Genomic DNA, 12,088 nt, shown 5'->3' with positions numbered 1-12,088 from the left:
CCACAATCTCTTTAACCATCCAACCACATGTTAGTTCGCGCCATATTGTCCTGATCCTGGTGCCATATTGAATTTTTTCCATCACTTGGAAACCATGCAAAAATAAAGAGTTGTACTGCAGTACGCGGTGAACGTAGGCCGATCTGATAGACTCGGGGTTCGATCTTGATTCCTGAGGTGTTTAAAAAAAAAAGATCTTGATTCTTGAGGTATACTACCCACTCCGACCGACTCCCCGGCAACTCCGAGCTCCCGCCATGGCAGCATCGTCGGCCGGTGCCTCCTCGTCGTCGCGGGCAATCGTATCCCGCCGCATCCCCGACCCAGGCTTCTCCACCGAAGCGTCCTCCTCCTCCTTGCCCTCGTCGCGCGCTGATGGGAGTGACGGGGACGTGCTCAACCTGGACTCCCCGTGGGTGGCGGCGGCCGAGGCGGAATCCATATTGGAGGACGCGGCTGCTACGAAGAGAATCCACCTTCCCGCCGTGGAGGAGGATGAAGAGGGGATAAGAGTCAACCAGGAGCGACAGCAGGACGAGGTCCAGTACGCTACTAATATCTGATCAAACTGAATTTCTTTTAACAATCTTGTGATCAATCTTGGTCTGTGCCCTGTTGCAACGGAGCTTCCGTACGTGCTCGTAGGCTGTGGCCTTTGGACGTACGAAGGTTGCAATTTTAGTCGGTTTTTGGAGAAGCTTAATTATTTACAGCATTGACATTGTATTTTTTTAGGTGAACATTGACATTGTAGTATTGCAGGATGAATCATCTGTTTGCTGACTTGGTCTCATTGTCCGCTGCAGCTGTTGGCATTGGAAGCAATATATGGGGATGACCTGGTTGAATTGGAAAGCAAAGGAGGGCTCCGGTTTTTCCAGGTTTTGTGTTTTCGCCATCAGTTTCAGTGTTTTCTTGTTTCATCTGTTCTTGGATGTTGAAATTTGATTTTGATGGTTTTCTTTATTTTAATTCTAGGTGTACATACGCTACGACTTGCATCACGGCTCTCAACTATGCGCTAAGTTTTCTTCTGCCGATGGAGGATGCCCTCATGATGGTAGAGAAGAAGATGGTGATGAACCAGAGGAATTCTCTTGCACTTGCAACCTTGACTACTTGCCTCCTTTGGTATTGACATGCTTACTTCCTCAGTGTTATCCTAGCAAAGACCCCCCATATTTTACAATCACTGCCAAATGGATGGATGGGTCCCAAGTTTCTCAGATATGTGAGATGCTCGACGCCATCTGGGCACAACTCCCGGGGCAGGAGGTGGTATATCAGTGGGTTGAGTGGATCCGCAATTCGTCGCTGTCACACCTCTGGATTGATGGCAAAATAATATTAGGTCCAGACAGCCCAGCACACAAATCAGATAATCGTGCTATCTCAAGAGGTCTCCCATTGAATTATGTAATCCCTTCGATGCTCAGCTACAGTAGTAAGAAGCGTCGTAAAGCTTTTCTTGATGATCTTCATATGTGCCTGATATGCCTTACAGAGAGCAATCGTCAGCCTTTACCCTTTTCAATTTTTCTATATATTGTGCATTCATACCAACAGATTATTCCTTGATATTTAGTGAACTGTTTGTGTTCTTTGGTTCATGATAAAAAATAAGAACCGGTGGGCCTGTTTTTCCTTTCCAACAAAGCTTCTTAAGTTCTTAGGTAACTGAATTTTGCGAATAGAAGTTTGTTCCCCGGTGAACTAATTTGAGCTCTGAAACAATTAGGTTCAAACTTCATCCAGCTGCCATGCCAGCACTTGTTTTGTGTCACGTGCATGGAGACCTTGTGCAGGATACATGTGAAGGAAGGTACTGTGTTCCAATTGGTGTGCCCCGGCACCAAGTGCAACATTTCTATTCCGCCGTATCTGCTAAAGAATCTTCTCAGGGAAGAAGAGTTTGAACGTTGGGATAGGCTTCTTCTTGACAAAGCATTGGGCTCAATGTCAGACGTGGTCTACTGTCCAAGGTGTTCGATGGCTTGCTTGGCAGACGAGGATAAGAACGCGCAATGTCAAAGTTGTTTCTTTACCTTCTGCTCAGCTTGCAAGGATCCACGCCATCTAGGGAGACAGTGTTTAACACCAGAACAAAAGCTCAAGGTATAGAAATGAAACTAAAATCTCTTCTGCATTTGCATTGGTCTTAAAACTTGCATATTTTGCTATACTAAGCAACTTGATTCCATACACATCATCCTAGCTAGTACTAATAACCTGTTACCAGCAGGAAAACACATTGTGGTTTTGTTAGTAAATCCTTCAAAGATAAAATATACATTTGATGTGCCATAAGCTTTGGATGCACCTACATACATTGAGTTACATATTGTCTGTTTGGTGAAGCGCAAATCTTTTGCACTTTCTAGAAACATAATAATTCAGTCTTCAATTTAATGTTTGCAGGCATCAGGCAAGTTAACTGTGAGGGAGATGGTGCAGGAGATGCTGATGATCAGAAGTTTATACAACGATGCTAGAGCATGTCCAAACTGCCGAATGGCCATTAGCAGAAGTGAAGGGTGTAACATGATGTATTGTGTGAACTGTGGCAAGTCATTCTGCTTCCGTTGTGGCGAGGCCATGACTGCTAGCAATTATAACCATTTCAGGTAGGCTATCGATCCTATCCTAAGCAATCAAGAGGCCTTTTGTCTTTGAAAAGAGGGGGGTTGTAGGCATCCAAGATCTCGGGCCTATCTTATTCTTAATGCATGCATGTATGCTTTGCAGTAAATGTGGGCTCTTTGCGCCGCAAAAAAAGGACTATAACACAAATGATTTGGAGAAGCGACTGAAAGAGCTAGAAACCGCAGAACGCGTGGCTCGAATGCATCCGTTAGGCAGTACCATCGAATGCCCAAAATGCCGTCAGAAAATTTTCAAGGTAAGGAGACCTGTCTTATTCAATCTGCAGCATGGCTTGAATCTGCAAGGGATGATGACCAATTTACTGAGCACTAGCCTGCTTCTCCTATGAATCTATCTAACGACCTTATGTATGTGTCCAGGATGATGATGAATATGTTTTCTGCTGGGCCTGTCAAGCCAGGTATTGTACGCTGTGCGAGAAGCGGGTCGAGTTTACAAGGCAACATGGGGCAAGGGGGCACTGGGGCTCGCCGGAATGCGTGGGGATAACTCTCTAGTACCGTCGTAGTTTTTCATAGTTTGCAAATTAAACACTTGTAATTTTGGTTTGAAACGTACATGTTGTCGGTGTTGTAAATTAAAGACCAGCCAGGCAACCAGGTAGAAGAAACCAAAGTACTGCTAGTATAAGACATGGTACTCTTTCTTGGTGATATAAATCAGAGGAACCAACCAATAATGATACTGTTTGGTCAATTCAATTATTAAGCCCCAACATTTTTAGTATATTCTATTTTCATTTCTAAATTAGCTGATATGCGAACCGATGATTCAAAATTTTAAGCCAGTTGAATGTTGATTTCTTTCGTATTGCCAACATATCAATGCTATTTTTTAAACACCTTTTGTAGTAGAAGAAAGTGTCAAGATGTCGAAACTAACAAAAGCACTGATTTCTTAACAAAGGAACCTCAAATAAATTCCAAAAGGAACTTCAAATGGCCCCAAATCAAAGGAAAACATAACCGTACAGATATATTAAAACCTAATATATCATGTTGTTTCATCCCCTTGTTTGATCACCAGCTTTTTCGTCCTCCTCATGCTCCAATCATGGCTCTGCCCCTGACGTCTTGTCACCATGAAGTCGAATACTCGCTTGATCCACAATTGGTAATTAAATTAAGAAATGTTTTTGCTCGTCTCCATCCTACTATCACCATTTTCCTGTAGAGACTGTATATATCAAAGGCCTATGCATCGAGCGGCACATGTATAACCTCCATGTAAGTATGCCGTATCTCGAATTCTCGATCAGTGAAGATGAAGAACCTTGCTAGTTTTTTTAGGATTGGAGAACCTTGCAAGTTTTTTTAGCTTCTAGCATGAGAAGTAGAATATATGCACTTAGTTAATTAATTTTTCAATAAAGGGAGCTTTTATGAACTCAAAATGTAGCATCAATCGGATACGAAATATGATGAGCCACACCTAAACTCTGCATAGTTAAGATGTACACAACCCACAATCTGATAAAAGAAAAGATAAAATCACATATTGGCAACAGTAAAGTCATATACGACCGACACTATGCCTATGTTGCAGGAAAGGTGCTGGACAGATCCAAAGATTAATTAAGTGAAGCCGATAGTTTCGTACCCACAGAGGCAAGCATTCGGTAGCTGTCGTTAATCTATCTATCTGAAATCTTAGTACTACGTATACTATTTAGTATACACATACATATACTGGGTACATATATATGTCATCCTTGTCCTTTTGTATTCTATCCTAAGTATTTTTTTGCGGGGATATTCTACTTAGTATTCTGTACTAAGTAGTATATGTAAGATAACACAAGATGCTTTAGGCTCAAGCTCAAGCTCTTCTTGATCACGACTTGTTCCTTGTTCCTTGTACCCAGTAGTATCTAGCTGCTGGCCGGGCTGTTTCACAAGATGACGCTAATGTTGGCATTTCTTTCTCCCCTGTTCCTGTCTGTAATGCGTATGCAATATAGACTTGGCAGTAAGATTTATCAGACTCTGGTTGAGAAAAACCAAACTTAGCAGTGGGGAGGACTGACGCTATCCCCTCGCGTCGCCCCCGCCTTGGGCGACTCAGGGGCCTCCAACCCTAGGCACCGCCGCCGCCCTCTCCTTCTTCCCTCCTCGCGCCGCCGCCGGGTGACGCCGCCGGGTGAAACCCGCGTGGCAGATGGCGGCGGCGGGGGGACTCCCTCTCCCGCCTCCCCTTCTTCCGCGGGCGGCGGATCTAGGCGGCAGGCGGCGGTGTCCTGCGACGGCAGGCCTCGGCGAGCGGTGGCGGGGCACGGGGCACGCGGCGGCGAGCCTCGGCAGGCGGTGGCGGCTGTGCGCGGGGCTGACTCCGGGGCGGCGGCGCGGGCTTGGATCCATCGCGGATCTGACCTGTGGGCGCGGCCTCGGCCTCCCCTGCTCGGCCGGCGGGTCTTGGTGGGGGGGGCTTCCCCGTGCTGAGATCTGCCATGCGGGATCATCCAGATCCCGACAAGGACGGCGGCGACCCGTGCACGAGAGATGGAGGTCTTCGATCAGATCTGGGTGAAAACCTGCTATTGGCTATTGCCAAGGCCGGCGATGGCGACGCTGTCTGCACCGTTCCCTTCCTGAAGGCATCGTTGTGGAGATGTTCAAGGCCACTCTCTGCTATCTCCGGGGAAAACCCTAGATCAGTAGATCGGATGACGGCGGCTCTCTGGTGTCGTTTTCCCCCATGGGGGCGTCATTCTTGGAGGTGCACACGGACTCGAGGGACTAGAGGACGGCGACTCTGGTGGAGCGGTGCTTCATCTTTCCCATTGAAGATGGCGGATCTCAGCAGCGTGGTGTTGTTGAGACTCGGCGTCTGATGCGCGGAGATGGACTCGCGCAGGAGGAGGTTGCCGTCTGGCGTCATGGTGACGTCGATGGCTGAGTGGCCAGACAAGGTAGAAGCCTCAATATGACTTGAAGATGGACTTGTGAAAGATGGCGGCGACGACACACGAGTGTGTCTGACCGGATTGTGTCCCAGACCCGGTATGTGGCTCGGCTGGGGCTTCCGAATATGTTTCGGCTTCCGGCTTTTGTGTTAGGCTTAGGTGAGTGGTTTGGATAGTGGCCCAGCTAGCACCCCTTCATCATTTTGGATAGGAGTAGCGGCATGTGTTGCCAAGATGGTGGATTCAGGCACATTGTTGTAATACATTGTAAGGTCCTCGAGAATAATCAATAAAGTGGCCGTATGCATCTCCCAGATGCAGAGGCCGGGGGTCATCCTCCTTTTCTAAAAAAAAAGATTTATCAGACTCTTACTTTTCATGAAAAAAATTAATACAAGCAGTAGGGCCGGGATACTGCTTTACCCCTCAATTTTTTTTTGAGAGAGAGCAGGGTTGAGATCAAGGTCGCTAGGGTGAGATCAAATAGTCGCCCATTTTCAATGTCCTACATGCGGTATAGGAGCGGAGGATACCAAACACCTGTTATTCACTTGTGCAAAAGTTAAAGAAGTATGGCGGCTACTGGGTTTGAGCTTTTCTACTAATAAAGCATGAGCTGTGGATCATGCGATGAGAAGCTGTGCTAGAATATTTATTGCTAGAACCAGTTGAAAAATGTGTGGTCCTTGGTCTGGGGATTCAGCGGAAGCAATTACTATTGGTTCCTGGTATTTATAATGGGAGAGGAGAAAGTTAGTGCATAATGAAAAGGTCCACGAACCTAAGTTGATAGCAATGACAATCAGAACTTTGGTTGCTAACTATGCTATGGCGAGTGATGCAAAGGCGATGATCAAGCAACATGGCTGGGAAAGATCAAAGAGCAACTATGTGAAGCTAATCGTGGATGGGGCTTTTGACCCAGACTTACTCAAGGGCTCGTATGGCGCTATCATCGGAGACTCGAATGGCGGATTCGCCGCATGAGGAAACAAGGAAATCGATTGGTGCGAAGATGTGCTTATGGCCGAGGCACCGACTTTACGGTTTGGTCTCAGTTTGGCAACTACAGCCAATGTAATCGCATAGAGGTGAACTCCGACAACATCGAGATGATAGAGACAATGAAGAATGGAGGTCGCTCTTTCAATCTATTGGCAACAGTTTTTGATGATATATATCACCTTGCTTATGATTTTTTGTATATTATTTTTGAGCATGCTCCTAGAAAGGCTAATTGTGTGCTCATGATTTAGCCAAACTAGGTAAAAGTAAGGTGTATGCGGTTCCCTTCACCCATAGAGATTATTGATGCTTTAGTAAAAGATAATATGACGATCATCTTGCAATAAAGAGTACTTTAGTCGCCCATTTCCAAAGTCTGAGCAGATGTCAAAGAACTCAAGGTATATATCGTGACAGTTACTTGTATTAGTATCTTGCCTGCGGTTGCCGCTGCAGGCAAGAGAACTCGCATAGTCGTATGCAGGGGAGGGCGCTTGTACGTAGCACAGTACATATTATATGTTGCGGTCAACTCTGGAGGAGCAATACAATACAGAGCGACATGAGCTTGGCAGGAAGATCTCCATGGTCGTCTCTTGGCGCGCCAATGGGCCACCCATCTCCCATGGCAAGCACTACAAAAACAGTAGTACAAAACAAGCAGGCAAGCAACACCAGTAACACACTGCACTAGTCCAGTAGTACAAGCATAAAGTGCTCGGCGAAGAAAGGAATCGGGTCAAACAGGACAGGCCGGAACCGGGGAGGGACGATCGACCGGCCATGGCCACCACCGTCAACCCCGCGGATCCGGAGGCGCTAGAAGGCGGCGACGGCGACAGGAAACCGATCAGGGGCGCCGCCATGTCCCTGCTTGTCCGGGCGCGCGACAACATGGCGTTCCGGTCGGTGTGGTCGGAGCTGAACGGCGCCATGGGCGACCTGGGCACGTACATCCCCATCGTGCTCTCGCTGGCGCTCTCCCGCGGCCTCGACCTCGGCACCACCCTCGTCTTCACCGGCGTCTACAACGCCGTCACGGGCCTCCTCTACGGCGTCCCCATGCCCGTCCAGCCCATGAAGACCATCGCCGCCGTCGCCCTCTCCGACGCCTCCTTCGGGGTCCCCGAGATGATGGCCGCCGGCATCCTCACCTCGGCGTTCGTATTCGTCCTCGGGGTCACCCGCCTTATGAAGCTCGTCTACTGGTTCGTGCCGCTCCCCGTCGTCCGCGGCATCCAGCTCGCCCAGGGGCTCAACTTTGCCATGGCCGCCGTCAAGTACATCCGCTACGAGCAGGACCTGGCGAAGAGCAAGTCCCTCGGTCGGCGCCCCTGGGCTGGGCTCGACGGCCTCGCCCTCGCCATCGCCGCCATCTTCTTCGTCGTCCTCGTCAACGGCGCTGGCGACGATCACAGCACCGCCGTCCAAGAAGAAGAAGTGGGACGAGATCGGGAGGAGGATAGCTCTTCTTCCCTCTGGCGTAGCTGGAGGAGGCGCTTGCGGTCGGCGACGATCCCGTCGGCGGTGATCCTGTTCGTGCTGGGCGTGGTCCTCGCCATCATCCGGCACCCGGCGGCGGTGAGGGAGCTGCGCGCGGGGCCGTCGCGGATGCGCGTGGTGCGCATACCGAGGGAGGCGTGGAAGCAGGGGCTGATCAAGGGCGCGATCCCGCAGATCCCGCTCTCGGTGCTCAACTCGGTGGTGGCGGTGTGCAAGCTGACGCGCGACCTGTTCCCGGAGAAGAAGGAGGCGTCGGCGACGTCGGTGTCGGTGACCATGGGCGCCATGAACCTGGTGGGGTGCTGGTTCGGCGCCATGCCGTGCTGCCACGGCGCGGGCGGGCTGGCGGGGCAGTACAAGTTCGGCGGGCGCAGCGGCGCGTGCGTGGCTGCGCTGGGCGGGCTGAAGCTGGCGCTGGGGCTGGCGCTCGGCGGCTCCGTGCTGCGCGTGCTCGCCGCGTTCCCCGTGGGGCTGCTGGGCGTGCTGCTGCTGTTCGCCGGCGTGGAGCTGGCCATCGCGGCCAGGGACATGTCGTCCAAGGCGGAGGCGTTCGTCATGCTCGTCTGTACCGCCGTGTCGCTCGTCGGCTCCAGCGCCGCGCTGGGGTTCCTCTGCGGCATGGTCGCGCACGGCCTGCTGCTGCTCAGGACACGCGCCATTTCCATCTGAAGATCAAAGCACTCGTGCTGATCCATGCATGTACATCTCGTACATCCATCGTCATCCCATCTGTATGTTTTACATGGACTGCGTCGCGTGTGCACTTCTGTGCTGTAGCAAATGGTTGGACTGAGTTTCAAGTTTGGTCTCATTCACTTTGTGAACCGTCGGATTTTTTTGCGTAGCGATTCGTGCTTTGTTGCGGCTGGACAGGTTGTCTCCTGGTTATCGCGGCCCGTATCGTGTTGGGCTTTTCTTGTCTTTTTTTTCTCCACTCCCCCGCCCGTTGCACTCCCCCCTCTCCTCTTTTATTTAAGAGACCGAAGCGTCCTGATTCTGACTTGACTCCATTCCCCCCAGCTCCTCTGTTCGTCTTCTGACTCCCTTCCCCAGAGCGCTCTGTTCATCTTCGAATCGGGATACAGAAGGGGAGAGCTGAAAGTGGAGAGGAGATCCCCGTTTTGTTCAAGTAACGCATTCTTCCCACGTTTTTCCTCCCCCCACTGTTTTTATGTTCTTGTTTGTAGTTCTAGGGTTAGTGCAGATGTAATGAATAGAATGGGGAGGTTTGTTAGGGTTAGATGTAGATTTTGTTTTTTGTTTTCTCTTTTAGATAGGTGAGCGGATGAGATTAGGGGGTTGATACATTTGTTGTAGATCTAGGGGTTAGTGCAGATGTAATGAATAGAATGGGGAGGTTGTTAGGTATTCATGTAGGTGTTTGTTTTTGTTTCTTTTTTAGATGGGTGGGCGGATGAGATTTTTAGGGTGTTGACACATGGTTTCTGACTAGGTTTTTGTGTCTTAGATAGGCAGTAGATTCATGTTTTGATTACATGGTTTTCCTGTTTTTCTATATGATTGTAGGTGGATCTGGTTTTTTCAGTTAGTATGTTGTCCTTTTTATTTTTTGAGTATTCTACATCTGTGTCCTAATTTTTTGATCTATCTGAATGTCTATATATGTAGAAGCAGATATGTTTTGTTCTGTGATACATATCGGTAGATGATTTTTTTTAGTCTGAAGGTCATTTCTTAGTGTTGGCCTAGTAGTTTATACTGTTAGATGAATGCAGTAAGGTCTGAAGGTCTGTATATTTGTGGTGTGTTAAAATCAATGAAACTCACATTTTTCCTTGGAAGTTGAGTTAAAATCACGTTAAAAGAAGTAAACCTAGCACTTCTTTTCTTTTTGCTTTTTGGATTTTGATTTTCAAAATCACATTTAAAATGTTCTGAATTTCACCAGCGGACAGTAGACAGTTAACTGAAACTGTTGATAGGTTTAAACTGAAAGTTGACAATAAGTGACAGTGGGTACCGTCTCTAGCACTGTGTAGACATTTTTGTAGAAGTATGAGTTGAATAATTTTTCACTTTTCTGTACTGACACCATTTTTTTACCTTTGCTTGGTTTTTCATATACTGACATGATCTTTCAGCAGTATCAAACTATCGATGCTTTTTGTTTGGTTTTTCATACTGAATTTTTTTGTATAGTTTTTCATACTGAATTTTTTCATACTGATTTATGTAGTTTAGAAGGCATTTTTTATACAGCATCAAATTCATGTGTGTGTTTATTAATCATGTGCGTGAATGTTTTCTATATACCTATTATACTCAAAAGTATTTTTTGATAAGATGTTTTTGTTCTTAATTTTTTTATATGGTCAGGATGGTTTGCGCGGTCTGCCACTCATACTGTGGCAACAACACTGTAGAAAGATGGGGAAATTTTGTCAACAATGGCGCCAAGGAATTTGCAGTGTTTTTTTTTACTTTTTCATCGTGATGATCTTTTTGAATGTCTCTATTTGTGTTTTTCACTCCGCAGTTTTTTCCTAACAATTCTTTTCAACCCTGTTTGTCCTGTTTTTCTTTTTTTTTTGAAGATCATACCATGCACTGTAAGGGACAGTCTGAGCCACATAGCTGGAGGATTCTTCAGTTTCAGAGCTCACGGGCGAAGGTATTCGTTGGATGTGCTCAGCGGGTCTGAGACCACCGTGATGGGCGGCGATGACTGGGTAAAGTTTGTCTCGGACTACCATCTTGGCGGTGGTGAGTTAGTGGTTTTTGACACATCTCGGCGCATGGCCAAGGCATATGTATGCTATGTTGGTTGCATGCGTGTTGCAAATGATGGGGGCCCAGCTGAGCACACGATTGTTGATGAGGATGCGGGAGACCAGGGCGCTGCTGCAGGTGGGATCAACATTGGGTCTGATGATGAGGCCCTAAATGATGTACATGAGGAAGTAGCTGCTCCACTAGTTGTTTTCACAAAGGGCATTGTTCTAAGTTATGATGAAGTATCAAAGTTGGATTTGGTTCTTACCAACAATGATGGGTACATTGGATGCCCTTTCGTGCACCGTCTCACAACCACGAACGTTGTAAGCAAGCAGATGGTAAATGTGCTTTTTCAATCTGATTTTTTTTGTTCGCTCATTTTTTTGTCCTATATATGTTTTTATTGTCTGATGTTTATCTTCTTTTTTTATGTAGAAAATTCCAAGGAAGGTGATTGAAGGGTTGAACTTGCTACCAGAAGGTGTTGTTGGAATTTGTTTTGAAGCTGAAGATTACATGAATGTTGGATACCGCCAAGATCGTGGTGGACGCATGGTTTTCAGCAAGCAATGGGGTGTCTTTGCAACCCAGAACAACCTTCAAGAAGGAGACGGAGTTGTTTTCAATTTCAAACCCAGCAACCAAGGGGGCGTAAACATAACATGTGTTGTGGACAACCTGAGAACAACAACATAATGAAGGAAGGGATGCCAAAAGACAGCAAGTTCAGCAGCGCAGTGTTCAGGAACCATCAGCCCTCGTTAGGAACTTTTTATGTTTGCGCTTTTTTATGTGTCAATCAGACCAGCTCCTAAGTAGTATTAGAGATCTAGACTTCTATGTTCCTTTCTATCTATCTACTAAATGCTACCATGTGTGGGTTCCAACTCTTTTTTTTTGCAAATGCGATGCCCCGTGTGAAATCCATCTTCTTTTTTATCCATATTTTCTTTTTAATGTTTTCAATGTCTTTTATTGGGTGACCTTGTATTTCTTTTTCAACCTCGAGACGCATTTGCAAGGTTTTTCAACCTCGAGACACAACTTCCAAGTTTTTAAACTTGAGGGGCAAGTACAAGGTTTTCAATGTCCGGGCTGATTTTGAAATGTTTTTCAATCTCGAGACACAACTGCAAGGTTTTCAACCTCGAGGCGCAACTGCAAGTTTTCAAACTCGAGCCGCAACTGCAAGTTTTCAAACTCAAGCCGCAACTGCAAGTTTTTCAAACTCGAGTCGCAACTTCAAGTTTTCCAATGTCGATGTTGCATTTTTTTGCG

General features: G+C 47.2%; 1 protein-coding gene and 1 pseudogene across 2 annotated transcripts; both read left to right on the top strand.

The window, feature by feature from the left end:
• Positions 1-257: 257 nt before the first annotated feature.
• LOC125534235 lies at positions 258-3,153 on the top strand (annotated as a pseudogene).
• A 4,019-nt stretch (positions 3,154-7,172) lies between these two features.
• Positions 7,173-11,735, top strand: LOC125539929 (molybdate transporter 1-like). 2 transcript variants are annotated; one of them, XM_048703474.1, is made up of 3 exons: positions 7,173-9,203; positions 10,630-11,148; positions 11,246-11,735. In XM_048703474.1, the coding sequence occupies exon 1, from the start codon at positions 7,355-7,357 to the stop codon at positions 8,741-8,743; it is 1,389 nt and encodes a 462-aa protein (XP_048559431.1). In that variant the 5' UTR covers positions 7,173-7,354; the 3' UTR covers positions 8,744-9,203; positions 10,630-11,148; positions 11,246-11,735. The 2 variants fall into 2 exon arrangements, with proteins under 2 accessions (XP_048559431.1, XP_048559430.1); XM_048703473.1 differs by having other exon boundaries at positions 10,412-11,148.
• The last annotated feature ends 353 nt before the right edge of the window (positions 11,736-12,088 follow it).

Source organism: Triticum urartu, chromosome 2, assembly GCF_003073215.2.
Source record: "Triticum urartu cultivar G1812 chromosome 2, Tu2.1, whole genome shotgun sequence".
Lineage (NCBI taxonomy): Eukaryota > Viridiplantae > Streptophyta > Magnoliopsida > Poales > Poaceae > Triticum > Triticum urartu.
This window is presented reverse-complemented; position numbering and strand designations above follow the sequence as displayed.

What these genes read in the sequence shown, in the direction of transcription:
- LOC125539929 (XM_048703474.1), top strand. Translation starts at nt 7,355, where the DNA reads ATGGCCACCACCGTCAACCCCGCGGATCCGGAGGCGCTAGAAGGCGGC.